Raw genomic sequence first — 19911 nt, 5'->3', positions numbered from 1 at the left:
TGTGTTTAATTTCTGTTGTACAGCAAGGTGACTCAGTTATACATATATATATTATTTTTCATAATGGTTTATCACAGGATATTGAATATAGTTCCCTGTGCTAGAACCATGTTGCTTATCCATCCTATACATAATAGTTTACATCTGCTAATCCCAAACTCCCAATCCTTCCCTCCCTGACACCCTCCTCCCCCCTTGGCAACCAAAAGTCTGTTCTCTATATCTGTGAGTCTGTTTTTGTTTTGTAGGTATGTTCATTTGTGTCATATATTTTAGATTCCACATATAAATGCTTCCACATATGGTATTTGTCTTTCTCTTTCTGACTTACTTTGCTTAGTATGATAATCTCTAGGTCCATCCATGTTGCTGCAGATGGCATTATTTCATTCTCTTTAATGGCTGAGTAATATTCCACTGTGTGTGTGTGCGTGTATATATATATATATATATATATATATATATATATATATATCACATTTTCTTTATCCATTCGTCTGCTGATGGACATTTAGGTTGTTTCTATGTCTTGGCTATAGCAAATATTGTTCCTATAAACATAGGGGTGCATGTATCTTTTTGAATTATAGTTTTGTCTCTGTATATGACCAGGAGTGGAATTGCTGGATCATATGGCAACTCTATTTTTAGCTTTTTGAGGAACCTCCTTATTGTTTTCCATAGTGGCTGCACTAATTTACATTCCCACCAACAGTGTAGGAGGGTTCCTTTTTCTCCACACCCTCTCCAGAGTTTATTTGTAGAATTTGTTTTAATTGGGGTATAGTTGTTTTACAACGTTGTGTTAGTTTTGACTGGCGAAGCAGAGTTCCCTGTGCTATACAGCAGGTTCTCATTAGTTATCTATTTTATACATATTTGTGTATATATGTCAATCCCAATCTCCCAATTCATCCCACCCCACCTTTCCCCCCTTGGTGTCTATATGTTTGTTCTCTACATCTGTGTCTCTATTTCTGCCTTGCAATATGGTTCATGTGTACCATTTTTCTAGATTCCATATATATGTGTTAATATACAATATTTGTTTTTCTCTTTATGACTTACTTCACTCTGTATGACAGTCTTATTATTTGTAGACTTTTTCCCTTTTTTTTGCTGTGGGTTTGTCATATATGGCCTTTATTATGTTGAGGTAGGTTCCCTTTATGCCCACTTTTTGGAGAGTTTTTATCATAAATCGGTGTTGAATTTTGTCAAAAGCTTTTTCTACATCTATTGAGATGATCATATGTTTTTTTTTATTCTTCAATTTGTTAACATGGTGTATCACATTGATTGATTTGAGTATATTGAAGAATCCTTGCATCCCTGGGATAAATCCCACTTGATCGTGGTGTATGATCCTTTTAATGTGTTCTTGGATTCTGTTTGCTAGTATTTTGTTGAGGATTTTTGCATCTATATTCATCAGTGATATTGGTCTGTAATTTTCTTTTTCTGCAGTATCTTTGTCTGGTTTTGGTATCAGGGTGATGGTGGCCTCATAGAATGAGTTTGGGAGTGTTCCTTCCTCTGCAATTTTTTGGAAGAGTTTGAGAAGGATGGGTGTTAGCTCTTCTCTAAATGTTTGATAGAATTCACCTGTGAAGCCGTGTGGTCCTGGACTTTTGTTTGTTGGAAGATTTTCAATCACAGTTTCAATTTCATTACTTGTGATTGGTCTGTTCATATTTTCTTTTACTTCCTGGTTCAGTCTTGGAAGGTTATACCTTTCTAAGAATTTGTCCATTTCTTCCAGGTTGTCCATTTTATTGGCCTAGGGTTGCTTGTAGTAGTCTCTTAGGATGCTTTGTATTTCTGTAGTGTCTGTTGTAACTTCTCCTTTTTCATTTCTAATTTTATTATTTGAGTCTTCTCCCTCTTTTTCTTGATGAGTCTGGCTAAAGTTTTATCAATTTTATTTATCTTCTCAAAGAACAAGCTTTTAGTTTTATTGATCTTTGCTATTGTTTTCTTTGTTTTTATTTCATTTATTTCCGCTCTGATCTTTATGATTTCTTTCCTTCTGCTAACTTTGGGTTTTATTTGTTCTTCTTTCTCTAATTCCTTTATGTGTAAGGTTAGATTGTTTATTTGAGATTTTTCTTGTTTCTTCAGGTAGGCTTGTATAGGTATAAACTTCCCTCTTAGAACTGCTTTTGCTGCATCCCATAGGTTTTGGATCATTGTGTTTTCATTGTCATTTGTCTCTAGGTATTTTTTGATTTCCTCTTTGTTTTCTTCAGTGATTTCTTGGTTATTTAGTAACGTATTGTTTAGCCTCCATGTGTTTGTGTTTTTTCACATTTTCTTCCCTGCAATTTATTTCTAATCTCATAGCGTTGTGGTTGGAAAAGATGCTTGATATGATTTCAATTTTCTTAAATTTACTGAGGCTTGATTTGTGACCCAAGATGTGATCTATCCTGGAGAACGTGCTGTTTTTGGATGGAATGTCCCATAAATATCAATTAAATCTATCTGGTCTATTGTGTCATTTAAAGCTTGTGTTTCCTTATTAATTTTCTGTCTGGATGATCTGTCCATTTGTGTAAGTGAGGTGTTAAAGTCTCCCACTATTATTGTGTTACTGTCGATTTCCTCTTTTAGAGCTGTTAGCAGTTGCCTTATGTATTGAGGTGTTCCTATTTTGGGTACATATATATTTATAAGTGTTATATCATCTTCTTGGATTGATCCCTTGATCATTATGTAGTGTCCTTCCTTGTCCCTTGTAACATTCTTTAAAGTCTATTTTATCTGAAATGAGTATTGCTACTCCAGCTTTCTTTTGATTTCCATTTGCATGGAATATCTTTTTCCATCCCCTCACTTTCAGTCTGTATGTGTCCCTTGGTCTGAAGTGGGTCTCTTGTAGACAGCATATATATGGGTCTTGTTTCTGTATCCATTCAGCAAGCCTGTGTCTTTTGGTTAGAGCATTTAATCCATTCACATTTAAGTTAATTATTGATATGTATGTTCCTACGACCATTTTCTTAATTGTTTTGGGTTTGTTTTTGTAGGTCCTTTTATTCTCTTGTGTTTCCCACTTAGAGAAGTTCCTTTAGCATTTGTTGTAGAGCTGGTTTGGTGGTGCTGAATTCTCTTAGTTTTTGCTTGTCTGTAAAGCTTTTGATTTCTCTGTCAAATCTGAATGTGATTCTTGCCGTGTAGAGTAATCTTAGTTGTAGTTTCTTCCCTTTCATCACTTTAAATATATCATGCCACTCCCTTCTGGCTTGTAGAGTTTCTGCTGAGAAATCAGCTGTTAACCTTTTGGGAGTTCCCTTTTATGTTATTTGCCATTTTCCCCTTGCTGCTTTCAATAATTTTTCTTTGTCTTTAATTTTTGCAAATTTGATTAATATGTGTCTCGGCGTGTTTCTCCTTGGGTTTATCCTGTATAGGACTTGCTGCGCTTCCTGGACTTGGGTGGCTATTTCCTTTCCCATGTTAGGAAAGTTTTTGACTATAATCTCTTCAAATATTTTCTCAGGTCCTTTCTCTCTCTCTTCTCCTTCTGGGACCCCTATAATGCGAATGTTGGTGCATTTAATGTTGTCCCAGAAGTTTCTTAAGCTATCTTCATTTCTTTTCATTCTTTTTTTTTTCTGTTCTATGGCAGTGAATTCCACCATTCTGTCTTCCAGGTCACTTATCCGTTCTTCTGCCTCAGTTATTCTGCTATTGTTTCCTTCCAGTGTACTTTTCATTTAAGTTATTGTATTTTTCATCTCTGTCTGTTCTTTAATTCTTCTAGGTGTTTGTTAAATATTTCTTGCATCTTCTCAATCTTTGCCTCTATTCTTTTTCTGAGGTCTTGGATCATCTTCACTATCATTATTCTGAATTCTTTTTCTGGAAGGTTGCCTATCTCCACTTCATTTAGTTGTTTTTCTGGGGTTTTATCTTGTTCCTTCAACTGGTACATAGTCCTCTGCCTTTTCATTTTGTCTATCTTTCTGTGAATGTGGTTTTCATTTCACAGGCAGCAGGATTGTCGTTCTTCTTGCTTCTGCTGTCTGCCATTTGTAGACTTTTTAATGATGGCCATTCTAACTGGTGTGAGGTGGTACCTCATTGTTGTTTTGATTTGTTTTTCTCTAATAATTAGCAATGATGAGCATCTTTTCATGCGCCTATTGGCCATCTGTATGTCTTCTTTGGAGAAATGTTTATTTAGGTCTTCTGCCCATTTTTTGATTGGGTTGTTTGTTTTTTAGTTATTGAATTGTAGGAGTTGTGTGTGTGTTTTGGAAATTAAGGCCTTGTCAGTCGCATCATTTGCAAATATTTTCTCCTAGTCTGTAGGTTGTCCCTTTGTTTTGTTTATTGTTTCATTTGCTGTGCAAAAGCTCGTAAGTTTGATTAGGTCTCATTTGTTTATTTTTACTTTTATTTTTATTGTGAGGTATGGTTTTATATGGTGCTTATATTGTCACAATATGGTACTACATGTTCTGACTCCAAAAGTTAGACAACACAGGCCTGGGAACCAAGAACTAAGACTGGCCTCTGTCACCATAGCTTACACTGAGCCACTTGGGGAATCTGTGTCCCCATCCCTTCAACATTACGCTCTGATGGACTAGAGCACCTGGCTCTAGGTGGTTGGCAGGGGATACATCTATCAATGGTCATAAAAAGAGTTCCACCAAAACTATGGCTTATATCTGGTCATTTGGGGGTCCTCATGCCAGTAGACCAGCAAGCAAGGAAAGGAGTAACTATCTCGGCAGGAGAAGGTGATTACCATGAGGAAAGGTGGGCAAGGAAGAATGTATCTGGAACTCAGGAGTTTCAATGAGATGCCTCTTGGTGTTGCCATGCCTGGTAATAAACATAAATTGCCAATTTCAGGAGAGTCTGACAAGAGCCTGTTAACCAGGGGCTAAGACCCCTTAGGGATGAGGGTCTGGGTTACCCCACCAGTCAAGCAACCTAGACAAGCAGAAGACTAGCCAATTGTGAAGGGACTATAGAATATGTGTGTATTAGTTTGATGAGGCTGCCATAGCAAAATACCACACACTGAGTGGCTTAAACAATAGAAATTAATTTTCCTGCAGTTCTGGAGGCTGGAAGTCCAAGATGACGGTGCCAGCAGAATTGGTTTCCTCTGAGGCCTCTCTCTTTGGTTGCAGATGTTCACCCTCCTGCTGCCTCTTCACACGGTTGTCCCTTTGTGCACACTCACTCCCGGTGTCTCTTTTTTTCCTACAAGGACACCAATCACACTGGATCAGAGCCCCACCCCAACGGCCTTACTTCAACTTAATCACCTCTTTAAAGGCCCTGTCTCCAAAACGGTCACTGGGGTGCTGAGGGCTAGGACTTGAACATATGAATTTGGGGGAATACAACTCACTCCATAACACGGTGGTAGAGGAAGGAGATGATGAATATCAGTTATAGACTCAGGACCATCTGTAGCAGCAGGGACTAGAGCTCGTCCTACTAAACTTCCTGGGGTGTGTGCGTGTGTGTGTGTGTCTTTTGGAAACTGGGACAAGTGGTGACAGGATGCAGTAAAGTGCATGTGGGCATGCGTCGACCTGAGCCGTGCAGGGGTCAGCACTGCCAGCACCCCATCCACTTCCCCTCAGTACCTATCACTTCCCCACATGCCAGCCCAGCTTCCAACTGCCAGGAACCATGTGAGGACTCTCGGCCTGCTGGAACCCACTCTGCTGGTGTTCATGGAAAGACAGAAATGCCAGGGAACCAATACCTCCTAGGAGCAGCCCTCTACCTGTGACTGGTGGGAGTTGGTGAATGACTATCCCAGCTCCCTCCCCTCAGGTGAGCTACTTCTGAGGTGTGGGTCCCACACTGTCGCCCAAGAGTCCCAGCAGCTGAAGTTCATTGCCCACAGTGGTAACTTGCTTGATAATGAACATTTTTTTTTTGCTTTCCTTCCCTTCGCTGTCTTACTTCCCCACTTCCATACTGGTGCATTCCGGGATCACCCTCCAGAAAAAGTACCTGCATTCAAATCTTTATCCCAGGGTCTGCTTCTGCTGGAACCCAAATTAAGGTGCTGACAGTCTGCAGAACAGCTCATACTTACTAAATTCATCATGTAAACTTATTTGACTGGCTTCCCTTTACGCTCCTACTTCTTTCTCAACTGGTTGTTTCTCTAGCTACGTTTTCTTCTTCTAGGCCACTAGTTCTTTCATATTTACTACTATGTGTCAAGTTCTGGGGATATAGCAGGAAAAACGATAAGAGGGACCTGCTCTCATGGAGATTACAGTCTAGGAGGGAAGCCAGACTTTGAACAATTAATTTCAAGAGTGAATCCTGTAATAACAAGGAAAATGTGAGAGTGGGGAAGGAGACAGCAGTGGGATCCCACCAAGCCTGGAGGCAGGGAACATGCTTCCCCGAGGAAGGGACCCTGCATCTGGCACCTGAAGGGTTAGTAGGAAGTGGCTTCGTGCCAGTCTCCTCCTGGCTTCCCTGACCGGCAGTTTGTCCTTCTATGGTGGTCTAATGATAGCAAATGTGACAAGGGGTCAAACAGAGCTTGGAAGAGAGATACAATTAACACAAAAATGCAAAATAAATCCCAAATCACCAAGAACCTTTATTTTACTTCATATTGAACTGGAAGAGCAATAAAATAAAAATATTTTCAATTCTTAAGACATTTTTACATCAGTTACACTGATCAGTAGAGAGAAAATTGAAATCCCTATGGAATTGCTAACAATAAATAAAATACTAAAAAATAGAATGTTCTGAGTTCAAAGGAAAATTTCCTGAGCCTGTTCAATCTGGGGAAGTCAATGACCCTTTGCAAACTTCAGTTTTTCAAAAGACTATCCAACTGATGCAAGCTTCTGGTCATGACAAGAAGCTGCCACTTTCAGCAGCACCTTATATGAAAAGGGGAAACAATCGGTCTTCCTTCAATCACTTTGTCCATAGTTCTGGGAAAGCTATGCACAGAGCAGAAAAGGAAGGTATCTGCTCTTTGTGGTACCAGAATTTCACAACATCCCAAATAAATGCCAGTGCTATTTTAACTTGTCATTAACTAAAATGTACCATTTGCTCAGTGTGCGAATATTAGACCAATCTCCCTGCTGTTTGTGGGTGACCAAAGGAAGACCCAAATATTTGTGAAAGGGTAAGATTGACACTTTAAAAATTCCAGGATCTAGAAAGGGAAAGATTTTCTGTGAAGACCAAAGATTGAGTACTGGCTTTGTAAGTCTAAAATTCTCTTCAGGGATAAAGTCAAAACACCATGTTTCATTGATCCTAGGATGTACTTTTTCCCCCACACTTTAGCATCTCAAATTCCAATGGGCTTGGCCATTAATTGTCACAAGTGTCAACTCCCCCACTGACTTTCTTAGTGGTATATAAGGTAAGGGGATGTTTTACAACGAATGGCTTCTTAGATTAGATTAAATATGGTGCTCTGTAGTTCAGTACACACAGTGAGCCATATAAAAATAAATCTGACATTTTAACCCTGGTAACTTTCCCGAGTGAAAAGATGTTGGCAAAAACATTTGGCGTCTTAAATTTCAACATGCGCATCACAGCCTCAGGAAGGGTTAGAAGGATGGTGATGGGGGATGAGCTTGTACTCTCCTTCTGCGTCTGTCCCTAGTCAGCTGGGAGAACTGTAAGGAAATCGATTTCACACTTCTGGGACTCATTTCCTCATCTGTAAAGTGAGAAAGTGCTATCAGATGGCCTCTAAACCTTCCAGCCAAAAAGGAAGGTGATTTTAAATCTTACGCCACTGAGTATGTGTCACTGTGTAAATTCCATAGCCACGCTGCCCCCAAAAGGCAAAGGAGCTTCTTGAGTTGCTGAGTTGCTGGCTCAGACTCCTCTGCAGCCATCCCTGCCCCAACCCCCAAGAGTCAAGGCTTCAAATCCACAGACTTTCTTGAATCAAGCAGAAAACACAGTTCATTCACAACTTTAGTAACTTGATTGGAAAAGTATAATTCTTCAGTGTTGGGCAATTTGCACACTTCTTTTAAAAACTGCAGAACTCTACTAGGTTAAGTTGAACTAAATGTCTACGATAAATTTTAAAATATAAAAAAATTATAGCAAGGGTTCACTTCAAAGTCTTCATGATTGACGTAATTTCTACAGATTCTGCTGCTTTAAGTGCCTCCTTCCACGCCACAGAAGCGCCAACCACAAAAAGCTTTGTTTTCTGAAAGAAAATAATAAAGAAATTTCATTTGAATTAACTATTCATATCAGCACCCTGCTCCTACATTGAGATTTTATTCAACAAGGACAATGTGCTTGGCCAAGGAAAATAAACAGTGAGAAATGGGTATTCCAAGTGATGAAAAATGGAATAAAAACATTGCTTTATGATAAATAACACATACATTTATATTTTTATATACATATTTTTAATTCAAAAGTCATAATCTATCTTTACCTAAACATGTTAGAATTAAAAACAAGAATAGCAGCTAAAATCAACAATTGCAGAACAAATCGCAAATTCCTAAAGATTCCTATTTAAATGTCAATTCCGAAGGTTCAAACTATTTTAAATGTTGTGATGTCGCTTAACTAAGTTACTAATAAAGGTAGACTCCCTCTTTAAAATTCTCTTAAATTCAGTCAACTATACATGTTCAATTCCTACTCCTTGAGCTGGCACAGACACTAATGAGGCCCAATGAAATGACCAAACTTCAGTAAATGTGTTGGTATTGGCATCTTACATTCAAACAGCAGATTCTTGGGCTCTGAGGAACTACAGTTGCTGGGTCAAATGCTATTATTAAGCAACTAGAATATATGCTTTACCCAAATGGGTGAGGGAAAGAAAGGAAGGAAAAGAAAAACGAAAAGAAGAGAAGAGAAGAGAAGGAAGAAAGTGGGGAGGGAAGAAGGGAAAAGAGAGGAGGGCAGAAGGGAAAAGAGAGAGGAGGGACAGGTGGGGAGGAATGAGAGAGAGAGAGAGAAAGGAAGGGAGGAAGAAAGGAAGGGGAAAAAAGGAAGGGAGGGAGGGAGGGAAGGAAGAAGAGAGAGAGGAAAAAAGGAAGGTAAAAAATAAAAAAGAAACTCTTGGAGCTGCTGATGCCCCACCACATAGCCATCACTGCATGGTGTTCTAGAGAGCAGGTTCTACCTTTGAACACCAAGTCACTTGATTTCCCATGTTCTTGCTCTACCTCCAGAATGGGCCGGGCCTCTTTCCATGAGAAAGAGAGAGGCTTATGAAATGAAGCAGAGGTGATGACTGGTTGTAAAGACTACAATTTTTTTGTTGGTCAGAAAGGTATATATAGTTAGAGGATGCGGTTTTTTATGTCTTCAATATCCACTATCTTTCGCAGCAAAGTTCCTTAAATATTATAAACACACTTCTTAAGCAATTTAAAGACTTACATGTAAATATAAATCATACTTTCTGATTATTTCTGTCTAATCAAGAAAACCATGGCTTCTGTCCTAACAGCTAATTGGCCGTTAAGTCACAAAGTGGGTGGTTTTAGAGGAGTGCAGGCAAGTAATGTTTGATGTGCCCACTTCCAAGCACTTTTCAGTGGTAGAGGACACTGGAGGAAAACCACCACGGAGCGCTGTTAAAACCTGTTTTGTTTCATAAGTGACAGTAAATATCACCAACACCAACCCAAGAAGGGTGGGAGAAAGGTCTTTCTAGTTCCATTGCAACTCCCTGAATCCTACCCACCCCTCCTGTCACTCCCAAGAACACCCTAAGATCAGGAATACGCAAGAGGACCAACTCTTTAAAACAGTTTTTTTATGTTTTGTTTTGTTTTTTTCTGGTTTTTTTTGGTAACAGCTTTATTGATATACAAGTCGCATAGCATATAATTCAGCCATGTACATTGTACAACTCAGTGGATTTAGTATAGTCACAGAATCGTGCAATCATTACCACAGTTGATTTCAGAATACAGTGCTTGTTTTATCAGCAAAATTCTTTCATTTACACTGACCATAGTGAGATTTAGGGCACATTAAAAAGAAAAATAATGCCATTTCAGGAAATGATGGGTACCTCTATTGTCTTCCGTGTTATTTGTATATTGCCATAGAGGAGGGTTTTTTTGGTTTTTTTTTTTTTTTTTTTGCTGCATTGGGTCTTCGTTGCTGCGCACGGGCCTTCTCTAGTTGCAGCAAGTGGGAGCTACTCTTCGCTGCGGTGCGCAGGCTTCCCATTGCAGTGGCTTCTCTTGCTGTGGAGCACGGGCTCTAGGTGCGTGGGCTTCAGTAGTTGCAGCACGTGGGCTCAGTAGTTGTGGCATGCAGGCCCTAGAGTGGGTGGGCTTCAGTAGTTGTGGCGCACGGGCTTTGTTGCCCCGCGGCGTGTGGGATCTTCCCGGACCAGGGCTCGAACCCGTGTCCCCTTCACTGGCAGGCGGATTCTTAACCACTGTGCCACCAGGGAAGTCCTTGCCATAGAGTAGTTTTTAAAACATGACTTGTACTACAGTATATACATTGAATTAATGCAACAGAAAACACATCCAACCTCGTTTTAATTGTCTTTTGAAGGGGAAGAATCACTATCTAAAGGTTCTGTTAAACTACTTTAAGGTTCTATTAAGAATCAGTTAAGGTTATATTCAGTTCTTAGGTTTCTTTAGGGTAACTACTGAAATATTTATGTTACACTTCTGAAAGAGTTATTGTACTCATCAATCTTGTTGAAAGTTCTGGAAAATCAGGAACTATTAATGTGTAAAATGCTCATGCCCTTAGTAGTGCTATTTAAATAGGTCTCCTGTGGCAGGAAAATAAACTGAAATGTGCCTCAAAACGTAGCCCTCAACTCAATAGGACACAATTAGCTATTTGCAAACCTTTCAACCCCACCTCTACCTCCAGAGGCACATACTTTCCTGGGAAATTATTCTATTTTGGCTATTATGTGTCTCTCTAAATATTCTAAGTTTAAAATTTAGAATATTTTACATCTTCTCTTCCTTAGAATCACACTCTAGTGACCAAAGGGGGATAAAAACCCCACAAAACTACAAATTGTTTTATGGAAAATGTCAATATCTTATTTTATTATTAATGTAAGTATGTGATGCCAAAGAAATGAAGGTAATTTTACAAACTCAGAATTTTGGCAAATACATGAAGTTTCCATTTTATTACAGTTTTATACCACATTAGTTCAAATCCATTTCTCTACAACTACCCCAACAGAGCTCCTCTGGAATTATTTCAGTCATCCTTAACATGTGACTTTACCAGACTCTGAATGTAAAATAAACATATAAGATTTCAAATTAGTAACTTTTAATTATGAATGGGATAAGACATAAAGTCATCAGATGATGGCTAGGGCTATTAATTTCCAACAAGACACTCTGTTGAAATGTTTCTCCTGATACCCCAGGTATAAATAAGAACCTTCAAAAAACAAGGGCAGAACCAAAGTACAATAAAGAAGCCTCTGCAGCTTAAGCCTCCCCTAATCCTAAACCTCTGACAGAAGCTAGGCAAAGCATCTTTCTTGCACATTAAGTGGGTGTCCAGTATTTCCATGTAGTTGAGCTTTCAGAGGCAGACACTCAAGCCTATCCTTAGGATATACCGTCTTGGCTCTGGTTGTATTAATTATGCCTGAAGAGTTTAATACCCATCCAAGTCCAAAGGTGGAAGAACACAGAAAGGGGTATGGTAATCGGCAAGAGCAGACTGTAAAAGCACAGGCTGCTTGTGCTAGTGCAGCCCTGTGGGAAGTTTTCGTCCACGGAGGCCGAGTATAACAGCCCTGCTAACGAGACCAACGGAATAAGGACAGTCAACGTAGGAAGAGACAGAAACAATCTTCCCCTCCACTTATTACCCGCCACTCTGACTTTTTAAAAGGTGGATGGTATTTAGAAAATTCAGTTGTGTGTGTGGTCGTTTTTACGTATGATCTAATGCTGCTCCGTTTCTTCTTGCTTCTTATTTTGATGTGTCATCCTAGCTGCCTGTGGTATCATATTAGGAATCCCATCAATAATTGGATAGGCTATTCCTAACTCTTCGTTACTTTTGTCGATGCTTCATATCGGAGCGGCTTCTTGGAGAGCGGGCACACCAGGAACTCCAGCAGCGCTGGGTCGAAGACGCGGGGCGGTTCCCGCGTCCGCTCGCTCTGGTCTGGGGACGGCCGTGACACGGACGCGTGCACACACCTCGGGGCGACCGCGGGCGGCTGTGCGCGTGTCCCCCCGCAGCGCTGAGGCGAGCAAGCCGGCCACAAGCTCCGCGCGGCATGGCCTGGCAGCCCGCGACCACCCGCGCCGCTGCCTTTAAAACAGTTTGTAATTAAAGAAGTAACACATTTTCATTGTAGACAAATTAGAACACATGGATGAGCAAAAAGCAAAACTATTATCTGTTTAGGAAGATATCCTTTAAGATTTTTTCTTTGCTCATATATGCATATATATGCCCATTTGGGTTAAAAGAATTACAGTTCGTGATGAGTTTCATTTAGTATTGCTGTTTTGGCTTCAGAGCTATTCCTTCCAGCTGTGAAGACTGATATTGACCTGGGGCATGTTGCAAGTTCCTGAGTGCCAAATGGGAAGAATCACCTTTGCAGCCACAGCTGGCTTAGTAGTTGGGCTCTAGGAATCCCTCTGGTTTACTAACTAGTTCAGAGCACTAATAATCTGGTGCAGGATGACCCTTTCAATGCTCTTGTGTATTTGCTGAGCATGATATCACCTGCCTTATTTTCACTGACTTCTTTTTACTTGACTTTTCCCCTTTGGGGAATGGGGGAGAGCACTAGAGGCTAAATTACTTAAACAGTGAGGAGTAGGTGTATTTGTTTGTAGCACTGCCTTAAGTATAGGTGTGTAATAGCCATGAAAGGGATTAATAAGAGCAAATAGTTACAGAATAAAGAAGGGGAATTACCCTCATTTAAGTAGGTATGGAGTGGTCTCGGTCCCCTTTCAGTTGTGGGAACCAGAGGCCATCCTGCAGGGGCACCATGCCAACCAGTGCAAGGCCTGATGCAAGGCCTTGTTTGCCTGCAGTGATGTTATAAAGAAGCTTCAAAGACTTCAAAAATACAATCACCAGTCTAAACGCAACTTGATTCTGTGAAGATGAAAGGTTCTTACCATTCATGTTACTGATAGATCAAATTGTAGTTATCAAGCAAAGAATAATCAGGGTCATCTGCAAAGGGCAGAACACAGAGCAACATTAAGTTAACATTTTTTCATGATAATATCTTAGCCCTTTTCAAATCAAGGCATCCCACTCAGAGTCTGGTGACTGCCATTTTGAAAGAAGAAAACATATCTGGCAACAAAACCTACAAATAATAGTCATAACTACAAGTCAGAAAACATATTGGAAATCCTTATTATGATTTCTTTGCCATTTTTCAACCATGCTCAGATAGCAGTCCCCACCGTAAAATCATCTTCAAAAATGGACAAAAGTAAGTCCCACAGTATCAAGTGGTAATTATAAGGTAACAAGAAATCAATTAACTTAAATCCTTATCTAGTTCAAAGATGTAATTTCAGCCACTAAATTTTTTTCAGTCACTAAATTTTTGCTAAGATGCTAAATGCAGCCCAAGATGTCTCTTCCCTCTTCCTTTGAACATAGATAGGCATATCTTTCTTTTATTCAAATAATAGGTATTTGTTGAGCACCTACTATGTGCCCAATACTGTGTTATGTTTTGCGACTGATTCAGGAGAAAACAAAATGCCTGCCCTTAAGGATCTTGTAATTATCCAGGAAATACAAATTAACAAAAAGCATTAAGTGTGTGGTTGTCCCAGAGGTATCATAGGAGTTCAGAGAGAAAAAGAGACCACGGTGCTCAGTGAAAGATCCAATTATAGGCAGTGTACAAAATACATAATATTAGGTTACATGTTTCCAGACATCTTCTATAAATTATATTTCTGTGTAATCCAAAGGAAACTATATCTCAGTTTTGCTGTTCTCATGGTCCAAGAGAGAAATAATCGGAGAAATAAGAGAAATAATCTCTTAGTAAGAATGCCTAGTAAGTTTCTTTTGGTACTTGAGTAGCTGAATTCTCTTGGATAAGCTATAAAATAGACCATGAATTACCAAATTCCACTCTGTGACAAACAGTATTACAGTTTCTAATAATAGGTTCATTCTCTTGGAAATCTGATTCTATTTATTCCCTTCTTTCCTTTTATTTCAAAATTCTAGCTACTCAACCTTAAATAATACCTGACCTAAGATTTCAAACAGTCTTTACCTGGTAAACTTTTAGGAATTGGGAGAGGTCTTCTCCTGTAAGAAATGAAAACCAAAATCTTTCAGGTAAGTTCTTGTTATTTTTCTAAATTTCTACTTCACTCTACAAACACCGCATGCTAATCAGATCTGGTTTCTGCTCTGGAGGGTTAAGAAAAGTTCAGATGAAGCAAAAGCTCTGCAGCGTTGACCTCCTGGATCCAGGCTGCAGACACTACGTTAGGCTGGGAAGCAGGATGCACACAGCCCTGCCCCGCAGCCCAGAAATCTCAGTCATGTGGTCACGTGGGCAAGAGTTTCTGATCGCCTTGATGCAAAATGGGAAGTCAAACAGTTCCCACCTTGCTGTCAGGGTTAAAGGAACTAATTCAAAGTTACCGCTTTGAGCAGCGCTTGGCATTCTTCAACACTGGTGATGAACTTGCACTTCCCCCTCAAACACTCCCTGATCTTTTTAAAAACTGGACTGAAAATTCAACAGCTTAGACTTCGAGGTGACTGTATATATGAAACAGAAGTTTCTCTTCCCTCAGAATCCTTTATATCAAGGCAGCAAACTTTTTCTGTAAAGGGCCACAAAGCAAATGATTTAGGCTTTGCTGGCCACACAGCATTTCTATCTCATTACTACTCAGCTCCAATGAGAAAGCAGCCGTAGACAGAATGGAAACAGGTGAGTGCAGTCATCTTCTAACAAAGCTCTACATATGAACACTGATGTTTGCATTTCATGTAATTTTCACATGTCACAAAATAGTATCCTTTCAATTTTTTTCAACCATTTAAAAACATGAAAACTATTCTTAACTTGCAGGCCCTACCAAAACAGGTAGGTCAGATTTGACTCACAGGGGGCCAGAGTTTGCCAACTCTTGCTTTCTACAAGAAAGGTATAGGATTCATGCATGAGTAATAATAATTACACTCAAGCATGATACAATCCCCCTTGAACTATGACTAGTACAACCCATTTAACATTTGTCCTAAAAATGCTATTTCCAAAAACCTAGCAGCCTCACTAAGCAAATGCAATGGTAGATATGTCCTGATTCTAATACGTCCATGTTAGAATTGGAACACTAAAAATAAAAATGTTCTTTAAAAGTACTTTTCTTTTCTTTTTTTTTTTTTTGGCCACACTGCAGCATGTGGGATCTTAGTTCCCTGATCAGGGATCAAACCTGCGCCCCCTGCAGTGGAAGCACGAAGTCTTAACCACTGGTCCGCCAGGGAAGTCCCCCAAAGTACTTTTCTTCATGTGAAAGAAAGCTGGATATTACCTTGCCAAGTTAGGCCCCGTAGGCTTTCCTGGTGGGGCTGCATTCTTCTGGGGGCAGTAGAAATTCTCGTACACGATGGGTGCTAGGGAATTATCAAGACATAACACATTAAGAGGCTGATGACTTCCATTCTCAATGACCTGTGACAAGAAAGACTAATAGAACTGCTTAATTAACCCCCCACCCCACAGATCCATTCACCTGGTGGAGCCTGTCCAGTTTTGTGTTGATTCACAAAGTACTCAATGTCCTTCTCAATGCTGCACATTTCTAAACTCTTACGGACTTCTTCATACATCTAACAAAAAGAAGATAAATCAGGTATATAGAGGTATATGTCCATAAAAATGGTGACACAGCTTATTAAAGTAGGAGGTTTAATGAATGGCTGTTTCCCAAATTTTGCTTTGAAAAGAAAAAAGAAGACATTCCCAAGTCCTGGACTCATATAAAGGGATTTCTCTGATGCATATCTGCATTTAAATTTTTTTTTGAAGACGACAAAAAATATAGATTTTTTTTTTTGTAGCAGCACAGAAACCTTGGTGGAAAGATTTTTTTTTTTTTTTAAACTACTGATGGGACAAAGAAAATAGATACCAAGTCCCATGACCAATTCTACACATAAATGCAAAGACAATAGGAGAAAAGTTCTTCCAGTCAATCCTACTTGTTTTCTGGGTGTTTAATTATTCTTCTAAAGTGAATGTTCCATCTAAGCGAGGGTGGCTATTTCTTAGGAAAGAAGGTTGTGATAATTTGATTCATGTCCCTCTGAGACCTAGGAACCCATGACAATTGCTGTGTACAAGTTAAACCTGGATCACTAATGGCCCTGGAACACTGCTGAAGTAAATCCTGAGCCCTGGAGTGACCGTCAGCCTGGGCATGGCTCAGTCTGCTCGTCCTTGGTGCCGTCCAGGAGTGACCCCGTTTCAGACTGGAGCAGTCTCTGGGACTCACATTCATTTTGTGACATCTCTGTTTTCCATAAATTAAACTGCATTTGGGTCTCCCTTCTCTGCTCTCCTGCTCTAACCCTGAATTTCTCAGAGAGAAAGTCATGGTGGTAAAGTGAAACAAGAGTCAGGCAGGTTAGGTGTTTATCTGGGTCCATACTCACCGTGTGGCCTTGGGCCAGTCACTGTACCTACCTGGGCCTCAAATGAAGGGGGTGAACTAATAAATGTTTATGGTTCCTTCCACTCTACTGAATCTTTATGCAAAGCATCCTCCGTGGATGCCTCTGACTTACGTTATCACTTTTGACACATTGTTGTGACAGCTGATTCATGTGTAACCACAGTGCATTCCGAAAGAAGTTTATTCGTTCACATTCTTGAGTCTCAAACACCTATAGAAACAAAACTACATGTACATATGCAGAGAAAGGGGCCATCTGTCTAGACTGGCTATGACTTAAGAAACAATTTCAACCTTGAATTACCTGTAAGCTTATTGTCTCATTTAGTGCACTCCCACCCACCACCAAGGAAGCTCATAAACTCTTACTCAGGCAAAGAATGCAAATGGATTCTAATAACATATTAACACAAATAGGACTGGATATAGTTCTGAAGGTAAGAGGTGATGATGAACCTAAACATCAATGTTCTAACCTGAATTCCAGCTCACATTTCCAACTGCCTAATGGGCATCTGTACCTGGGCAGCCTGCCAGAGCCTCCAATTCAAAGAGTTGCTCTCCTTCTCACCCCCTCCCAGAATGAGTGAATTCAACTGGCAAGACGGTCACAATTGTTGAAGCTAGTTGATGAGTACATGGGGGCCCTTGCACTTGTCTTTCATCCTTGTGTATGTTTGAAATTTCCTTAATAAAAAAGTTGTTTTAAAAGTCACTTCCGGGCTTCCCTGGTGGCGCAGTGGTTGGGGGTCTGCCTGCCAATGCGGGGGGCACGGGTTCGGGCCCTGGTCTAGGGGGATCCCACGTGCCGCAGAGCGACTGGGCCTGTGAGCCACAACTGCTGAGCCTGCGCGTCTGGAGCTTGTGCTCCGCCACAGGAGAGGCCGCGATAGTGAGAGGCCCGCGCACCGCGATGAGGAGTGGCCCCCGCTTGCCGCAACTAGAGAAAGCCCTCGCACAGAAGCGAGGACCCAACACAGCCAAAAATAAATTAAATAAATTAAAAAAAAAAAAAAAAGTCACTTCCTGAGGGGCTTCCCTGGTGGCGCAGTGATTGAGAATCCGCCTGCCAATGTAGGGGACACGGGTTCGAGCCCTGGTCTGGGAAGATCCCACATGCCATGGAGCAACTGGGCCCGTGAGCCACAATTACTGAGCCTGCGCGTCTGGAGCCTGTGCTCCGCAACAAGAGAGGCCACGATAGTGAGAGGCCCGCGCACTGCGATGAAGAATGGCCCCCGTTTGCCACAACTAGAGAAAGCCCTCACACAGAAATGAAGACCCAACACAGTCAAAAAATAAATAAAAAATAAATTAATTAAAAAAAAAGTCACTTCCTGAACAATAGTTTTTGGATATAAGCAAATACAACTTATAGAAAATCAAACTATTCTATAAAGTGGACGCTATACTATTCAACATTGGATGTTATATATTAAAGTATTTTTTAAATGTTGACTACAAAACTATTACATTTTAAAGCTTCTTATAATGTAAAACTTTATACATATACAAGAGTAGAGAGAATAGCATAATGAATCCCCATGTACCCATCACCAGGTGAAACATTTATCCACTCACAACTGACTGTTTTACCTATTTCCCTACCAACTCACCTACTCCCTGGAGTATTTTGAAGCAAATACACTATTTCATCTATAAATATTTTATTATTCATACACGGTATATAAGTACTGTATATGAATATTACATTATTTTTATTATAGAATATTTCACGTAGACAGAATCATAGAGAGTGATATTAGGAAGACCCACATACCAACCATCCAGCTTTGTCAAAACTTTTGGCCATATTTGCTTCAGATTCTGTTAAAGTCTCTGTGTGCCTTCTTCAATCTCTACCACGTTCCTCCTCTCGCAGAGATAACCATTATCCTAAATTTTATCATTCCTATGCAGATTTTGACAATATGTATGCATCCATAAGATGTATATGATATTGCTTTGCATGTTTTAAAACCATATAAAAATGCCCTTATTTCAGGCTTTTCCATTAGATTGTGGAATTAAGGAAGTAAAGCAGAAAAGAGTCTTTTAGGAGGGACCCACAGTTTCTTTCTAATTTGCCCTCAAGTAATTCTACAGAAGTAGAGGAAGGAAGGCCCGCCCTTCGGGTTCCAGGTACCTCGCAGGCCTTGATGTGTTCGCTCTGCCACTCTTCACGGACCTTATCCAGAGTGTTGATGTGCAGCAGGTACGCCTTGTCTGCAATGGAGGGGAGGGGCCTGGGTCTGGAAACTGGATGGGAGGGGGCTCGCAGACCCAGCCCTCAGGCCCCTCCGGGAGCTCACAGGGCTCCCGGGAGCTCTGAACGCTGGAAGGCCATAATTACATCTCACCCTCTATCATATCTTTGTGAAAAATAAGCAAAGGTGGGCATCACATTCTTTTTAAAGAAAAACCAAGCAATTAGCCAGAAATGCTCCAAGGAAGGAGAAGTGAAAGCTGACAAGGAACCTCAGCCAGGGTTTCCTTCCACCTCTTACTTCAGTTTTGGATTTAGAAACTTAAGCGACCACGGTTGTGAGAGGCTTGTCTCCAGCAAGAAACTCTGGGAATTAGAAGCCTTTGCAAACACTTGGTTTGGATTTTAGACTTCAGTGCTGACAAGGCCTCACAACTTGGATGTTTCTTTCACAGCAGAGAAGAGTTATCAGGGCTGAAAAGCGGTTTTAAGATAGATGTTCCCAATAAATCAGAGTGAGCACCTGGTCACAAAGCAGCTGCCACTTGACCCCCCCTCTCCCCCCACCCCCACCGTCAGTCACCTGTGAGGCAGCAAGACCTAAGGCAGCAATGGCCAGAAACTGCTGCCTCATTTGCTTCCTCCCACTCTCCCGGGTTCCGATATACTCTCCCTTCCCCCCTCTCTTCCCTCCCTCTGTTTCTCCCTCCTTCCCTTCTCATACCTTGTTAATCCTACTGTATATGTATATACTCACTATTGTATGGTATATAAAACTACCTTTCTCAGACAGATTTAGGATAACATAAGCCCCACCACAATCCTCCCCCCAGACCCCTCACCTGAGTCTTCTACTGCAGTCTTTGAAGTTGCCAGTTTCACAAAAAGCTGTGAGGACAAAACAAAAACAAAAACAAACAAAAAAGAGGTCAGGAATGCTGGGCTAGGCTTCTAAAGGCAAAACAGATTTTAAAGCAATAACTGAGAAGAGACAAGTTCTAGTTCAAGTCTAACCTATACTTCTCTCAT

At 40.4% G+C, this 19911-nt stretch overlaps 1 protein-coding gene and 1 pseudogene across 4 annotated transcripts in view; both read right to left on the bottom strand.

Moving 5' to 3' along the window:
- Positions 1 to 6578: 6578 nt before the first annotated feature.
- Positions 6579 to 19911, bottom strand: part of PSTPIP2 (proline-serine-threonine phosphatase interacting protein 2) — a 92221-nt gene continuing 78888 nt past the window's right edge. For 2 of the 3 annotated variants that reach the window (XM_082353356.1, XM_082353358.1), the window contains 8 exons: positions 19725 to 19770; positions 18823 to 18902; positions 16789 to 16887; positions 15735 to 15831; positions 15534 to 15615; positions 14255 to 14289; positions 13122 to 13179; positions 6579 to 8200 (listed from right to left, as the gene is read on the bottom strand). In XM_082353356.1, coding sequence (XP_082209482.1) covers positions 13130 to 13179; positions 14255 to 14289; positions 15534 to 15615; positions 15735 to 15831; positions 16789 to 16887; positions 18823 to 18902; positions 19725 to 19770 — 489 coding nt within the window. In that variant the 3' untranslated portion in view covers positions 6579 to 8200; positions 13122 to 13129. The remainder of the gene's footprint in view (positions 8201 to 13121; positions 13180 to 14254; positions 14290 to 15533; positions 15616 to 15734; positions 15832 to 16788; positions 16888 to 18822; positions 18903 to 19724; positions 19771 to 19911) is intronic. The other variant, XM_082353357.1, reaches the window with a different exon arrangement.
- On the bottom strand, positions 9865 to 12051 carry LOC309611262 (phosphatidylinositol N-acetylglucosaminyltransferase subunit Y pseudogene; annotated as a pseudogene). Its single transcript has 2 exons — positions 12035 to 12051; positions 9865 to 11850 (listed from the first exon to the last, which is right to left on the bottom strand). The product of its transcript is annotated as a phosphatidylinositol N-acetylglucosaminyltransferase subunit Y pseudogene (transcript).

Source organism: Balaenoptera borealis (genome assembly GCF_965194805.1).
Source record: "Balaenoptera borealis genome assembly, chromosome: 14".
NCBI lineage: Eukaryota > Metazoa > Chordata > Mammalia > Artiodactyla > Balaenopteridae > Balaenoptera > Balaenoptera borealis.
This window is presented reverse-complemented; position numbering and strand designations above follow the sequence as displayed.